The sequence below is a fragment of the Trachemys scripta genome, chromosome 12 (genome assembly GCF_013100865.1).
Source record: "Trachemys scripta elegans isolate TJP31775 chromosome 12, CAS_Tse_1.0, whole genome shotgun sequence".
Taxonomy (NCBI): domain Eukaryota; kingdom Metazoa; phylum Chordata; order Testudines; family Emydidae; genus Trachemys; species Trachemys scripta.
Genome location: NC_048309.1, coordinates 2,319,097 through 2,324,985, shown reverse-complemented (window position 1 = coordinate 2,324,985; position 5,889 = coordinate 2,319,097). Strand labels below are relative to the sequence as shown.

Below are 5,889 nucleotides of genomic sequence, written 5' to 3'. Positions count from 1 at the left end.
TTCAGGGGCCACCCACAAGAGGACGCCCCGGTCCAGGTGGGGAAGAAGCCGTTCCAAGACGCCCGTCACGCCCGCCATCCTGCTGTCGCCGGTCAGCAGGCGGGGGGAGGGGAACTGGATCTGCTCCATGGAGGACGGGCCGTAGAGTCGCTCGTTGTCAGCCGGCACCAGGCGGTAGGTGATGCGGCAGCCCTCGGCGGTGCGGGTGGTGAACTCCTTCACCAGCACGTCGCGGTAGTAGAGGCGGACGTGCAGCCAGCAATCTGGGGGGGCAGGGGAGGGAAGAGGGGTCAGGAAGTGGGGAAGCTCCCAGGGACAACGGATGAAAGTTGGGGGCCGGTGGGTCACTGACGCTCAGTCAGGGCACTGAATGGGCCCTTCGGCCACTGCCTAGAGTTACGCCAGGAGGCGTTGTGGAGGGGAGGAGGGATGTCAGAGCTGGGGCCAGCCGCTCCCAGACGTGCGCCAGGCCTAGGAGCTTAGGCACCGTTCGCTGGAACAGCGAGCACCTGGTGCTGTGAGGGGCAAGTCCCTTGGCAGGAAACCCAGCCGGGCCCAGCCGGGCCCTGCATCGGGACACCCGCCCCCACACGAAGGCAAAGCCGGGCAGAGCGGGATTTACACCCCTTCCCGATTCCATCCGGTAAGTTAGAGCAGCCCCAGGGTTGCGAGCTGCTGCTGACTTGCAGCTCGGTGTTTGTGTTGGGGGAAGGGGAAAATGAAGAGCAAACCCCTAATTCCCCTATGTGCACACGCTTAACTGAAAACACTGAATGAGCCTCGAAAGGGACAGAAAGCCAGGGGTCACCCCTTGATCCCATAGCCATGCTGGGGCCCTCATAGGTGCGTGTGCGTCTCTCCAGCCAGGACTGGGATCCCACTGGCAGAGCCCAGCAGAACCTTAGCACCCAAACTGCAGGAGGGCACTTCAATTCCCGACGGTCTGGAGACCCCGAACTCCGGAATCCCAGTGGTGGGTGAAATTCTGGCCTCACTGAAGTCAATGATTTCAATAGGGACAGGGTCTCTCCCTCTGCCTCCGTCCCTTGTGCAGCAGAGGGGGAGATCCCGGACTGGCCCCCTTCCATTCCTTTACCTGAGTTGTTGATGTCTGCAGTGGGGACGTGATTGGAGCTGGGATCACCCGGCTGCGGGCTCTGCAGAAAGCGAGCATGTGTTGGGCTCCAGCCACAGAAAACCCCTTTCACCTGATACCCTAGGAACAAAACAGAAACCAAGCATGCAATGTTATCCGCTCTCAGAAACAGTCCTGGGCAGTCAGTCTAGTGCCCTCTTTGCCTCGGGAGAGAGGGGGAGTTTCTCCTGAGCACAGCACTTGTTATTGGGTGCCCAGGCTTTTCCCAAGGCGGGGGCAGAGAGCCCGTGAGTTGGTGAGCGCCTCTCTGGCAGTCTGTGTGCCCTGCAGGAACAGCCATCTGGGAAGCAGCAGAGCAGTGCTCAGAATGGCCCATGTTCCCGCAGATTCGTGGCAAATCTCTTCTCTCTCCCAGCCGTGCAGCCCCACAGAACAAAGTGTGTCTGGCGGGGAGAGGGCGAGCAGGGTTTGTGCCTGGAGTTTAGATGTTCTGTCTATTAGGCACCTGGGCAACAAACGCCCTCGCCTGTAACTCTCTCCCTGTTCTTCCTCTCCCACCCCTGCTATCCTTTCCTCAGCCATGTATGTTCCCGAGATCTACAGAGCATGGAGCTGCTCTGTCTGCATGCACCTGACCTTTCGGACAGCAGCCAACAGGTTCATTATAGGGCTCCCATAGGCAGCTGACACAGACTAACAACAGAAAATATTGTGCCCTTCATCCGCGCAGCTCAAAGCACTTGCCAAACAGGGCCGGATCAGGGCCCTGAGTACCCTGGCGCGAAGCCCTGTTGCACTCGTTATACGGAGGAGTGGAATGAGGCACCAAGAGGTGACTAAGTAACTTGGCCAACGTCAAAGAGTGAGCTAGTGGCAGAGCTGGGAACAGAACCCAGGCGTCCTGCCAGTGTTCTTGAGCTCTACTCATTAGACCCACGCCCACAGCTGCTCTGAGTCGGGAGCCAGAAACCCAGCCAGGCTGACAGCCCTTTGCTCGCTGCTCAGGAAACTCTTAAAAGCCCCTGGAAGTAAAATGATCAAAAGCAGGTTCCCAAGTTCCAACCAAGACGCTACCTAATTTATGGTAACTCCGCAGTTCTTCACTGCAGAGCAGCCGTGTCCTAGGCAGCGTATGTCAATGAGCTGTGCCCTGCACACACTGCCGACGTTGTGCACCGTAGCCCTGGGCCGGGGCTTTGGCAAAGCGCTACCCAGCGTGGGCTGTAACTCAGTGGTTCTCACCCAGGGGCCGGCATTAGGAGGTACCAAGCAGAGCCTGTGAAGCTAAGTTGCATGCTTCAGCCCCAGGTGGTGGGGCTTGGGCTTCAGACAAGTGAAAAACAGGCAAATGTAAGTACCGTATTTATAGTCCAATTGATTGCTTGATTTTATAATGATATGGTCACAGGGAGAAAGTCAGCACTTTTTCAGTACTAGTGCGCTGTGACCCTTTTGTATTTTATGTCTGATCTGGTAAGGCAGTAGTTTTTAAACAAGGTGAAACTTGGGGGTACGCAAGACAAATCAGCCCCCGGAAAGGGCTCCAGGAGTCTGGAAAGGTTGAGAACCACTGTGTAACTAAAACCCGAGTCCGTGCAGGGACCAACGGAGGGTATGTTTCTTTCGCAGGCTGCGGACAAGAAGCACTGAGTAAAGTGAACTAATTTAGCTCTGAGTTGGGGCATCATCTGTTAGTGTAGCTAGCATCCTGGCTGGAATATAGTTACCAGAGATGGGCAGAGCTACCATGGTTTCAGATCCGGATCCAAAGTGCAGGGGTATTTGGATCGCTGGTTCTGGTCTGTGCCCATGTCTCATAGTGACAGAACTCACTCAATTAAAGGGAACTCTGAAAAAGAGTAGGGGATTCCTGTAATCATCGGGGAACTAGAGGGAATCAGAAGCCAGCCCAGACTCTGGGGGAGTTTGGACCCAGACTTTAAGGCTCGGAACCATCCCTGGTGAGAAGCAGTGAGGGGGGTGAGTAAGAAATGAGTGAAACTCATCTTAAAAAAATCAAAAATAACATCTTTAGCAACTGCTCTCGTGGGTACTGGTAAGGAGATGAGAGGCTGGGAATGGATAAGTGCCCTTCCTTACCCCAGTCTGCCGGATGACTTGGTAAGTGGGAGACCAGAGGGATTGGAGAAGTCTGGGAGGTCTCCATCAGATCCTTCTTCCCATCCTCTTCCAAACCCGAGGACACGCTAGCCTGGGAGGAAGAGAACAGAGCCCATGAGAACAGGACGAAGGGAGGTGTCAAGCAAAGACCTGGGAACCAGGTGACCTGAGTTCTATTCCAGACTCTCTGGACAAATCACTTCCCTGCTGTCCGTGCCTCAGTTTCCTATGTGTAAAATGAGGACAGTCCTTGCCTACCTCAAAGCAGGGCTGCAAGGCTCTCAGCTAGATGTTTGTAAAGCTCTTTGAGATCCTTGGATAAAGGGCACTAGACAGGTACAAAGTATCATGAAATGAACGTAGCCAGAGACCTGCGTGGGACACCCGTAAAATACCAAGACTTGTTATCAAACCTGGAATCCATGTTCTCTGTGGGGCAGACAAAAGGAGGAAAGAGAACTGGACAAGAGAAAAGTCAGTGCAGATGATAACCTCAACCCACTCGTACCTTGTCTGGCCCGCAGGTAACTCCCCTCTCCGGGTCCCCGGGGGCTGGGGGCTGGCTCGCCTGCTGTTCTTCAGGGGGAGGGGACTCCAGGCTGCCTTCCTTCTCTGCAGAGATAACATAACATCTGTTACTCGCCTGAGAGCAAAGAGCTGCTGTGAGAATACTCGTGCTCCCTGGGATCTCTGCGCAGAAGAATGACTTCATGCTCTTCCTTCCACTGAAAAGTGTGGCTCCACCGTTGTATAAGGAAATCAAACCCAGCACTTCCCTAGCTCCCAGCAACCTCGAATGAACCCTGAACAGCTGCGGGATGACGTTTCCTGCAATGTGAACGTATTCTGCCTGCTAAGTGCTTAGCATTGCTGAGCTCTGGTTATGCTCCTCGTAACCTGGACACGCTCCATCTTCCCAAAGCCGGCTCCAGGGGACGCTGAGCGGCTGGAAGAGCCATGCTGTAGAATCAGGACACGTTTCCTCTGCCAATGCCCCACCCCGGTGGTAGGGAGGGTTTGCTGCTGGTGGTTATTTCCTTCTGAACATGGCAATGTGCCAGCACGGGCATTGCCCTGCCTAGCTCCTGTGTGGCGCTGGGGATAAGAATGTCCCATTTGGCATTTAACTGTTCCCCTCCCTCAGGCCCAGACCTGGGTGCGCTCTGCAAACGAACAAATTTACCCAGCGCAGACTGGATCCCGGCAGAGGGGGGTGATTGGGAAGGGACCAGCGTAGGGAAAAGTGACTCTGGATTGGGTCCTGTTTGTGAAATAGGAGGGGTGGGAAATGCTTCCCGTAAAGGAACAAGGAACTGTGGCTCCATCTCAAGTTGGAAGAGGCAACCTCCCTCCTGAGGTCCCGCGGACGCCATACCGGGGTCTCTGGCTCCATCCGACAGGATCTGGTACACTTTGTACGGCTCGGAGATGTCCAGCTGGCTTCTTTCGGGGACCTCCTGGAAATCGGTGCTTTTGTTCAAGGCGCACCGGAGACGGGTTTTCCAGGTGGAGGGGTCTGCCTTTGTTCCTTCCTGGTATTTCCCTTTGTAGACAGCCCAGGCCTGCAACGGCAAGGAAACGGGCAAAGGCAGCCCAGCACTTCGCCCCGCAGCCACAGGAGGTGCCACCCCTCCGAGCCTCTTGAAGAACCAGGCAGGTCCCAGCTGCCAGGAACAGCCCTGGCGAGGGCACCAGCCCCAGTGTGAGGGGCTGCGGGTGGGTGGCAGGAGGCTGGTGGGGAGGTGGCAGAGGGCCGGGGCGGGGGGCCATGGGAGAGGCAGAGAAGGGAGGTGCTGGAGCTGGAAGGGAGGGTGGGAGCAGGCGCGGGGCGCAGAAGTGTCACGCTGCGATTTGTCCCACGCCCCGGGGCTGCCTGCAGGCTCCGAGCTCTTTCCCCGGGGACCTGCTCCGCCCGGCTCCTGCCCGCCGCCCCACGTGCCCGCCCGGTACCTTGAAGAGCGCCGCGTCCTGCTGCTGCCGATAGTCCTGCTTGGCGGCGTGTTTCCAGGGGATGCGGAAGATGGTTTTCTCGCGGTTCTCCCAGCGCAGCCCCGGGTACCTGCCGCTGTCGATCTGGGCGATGAGCCATTCCTTGAGCCGCATGTGGCTCCCGGTCTCCGCCATGTGCGCTGCCCTCGCCAGCCGGACCCTTCCCAGCCTTCCCAGCCCGGCGCCCTGCGCCTCTCCCCGCCGGTGCGCCGCGCACGGGGCTCTCCACTCCGCGGGACCCCAAAGCGCCAGGCCTGGAAACTTCAGCTCCGAGCCCGGCTCTCCCCGCGATCACCCGGCTTCGGCCGGCTCCCCCGGGCCCTGCCCTGCGCGCTGGCCGATCCCCGGGAGCGGGCCGAGGAGCGGAGCCAGGCGGGCGCGGGGTGAAGCGCCCACGGGGGGCAGGCACAGTCTGTGTCCCCGGAGAAGGTGCTGGAGCAGGCGGGACGAAAGCGAAAGAGGAGCCTAAGGGCGATTTCACTTTCTCTTTCCTGCGGCCGCTGCTTTCAGTTTTGTGTAAGAACTAAAGGGCTGGAGCCTGAGGACCGGGGATAAGGAGCTGGACCCCCCTATCCCCAAGTAACATGGGTCAAGGAGCACCCCACTTTCCCGGGACCATGGAACAGGGACCCCCCATTCTCCAGGGGACTGGAGTGGGGATTGTTCTCCCCCAGGTGCCATGG

At 58.0% G+C, this 5,889-nt stretch overlaps 1 protein-coding gene across 1 annotated transcript; it reads right to left on the bottom strand.

Moving 5' to 3' along the window:
• LOC117886327 (interferon regulatory factor 4-like) lies at positions 1-5,689 on the bottom strand (the record flags this gene model as incomplete). Its single annotated transcript, XM_034788035.1, is given in 6 exon segments — positions 1-263; positions 1,097-1,216; positions 3,197-3,308; positions 3,726-3,829; positions 4,593-4,779; positions 5,168-5,689. Coding segments are annotated over 6 exon segments (960 nt in total), but the record flags the coding sequence as incomplete, so codon positions are not given.
• Positions 5,690-5,889: the final 200 nt, after the last annotated feature.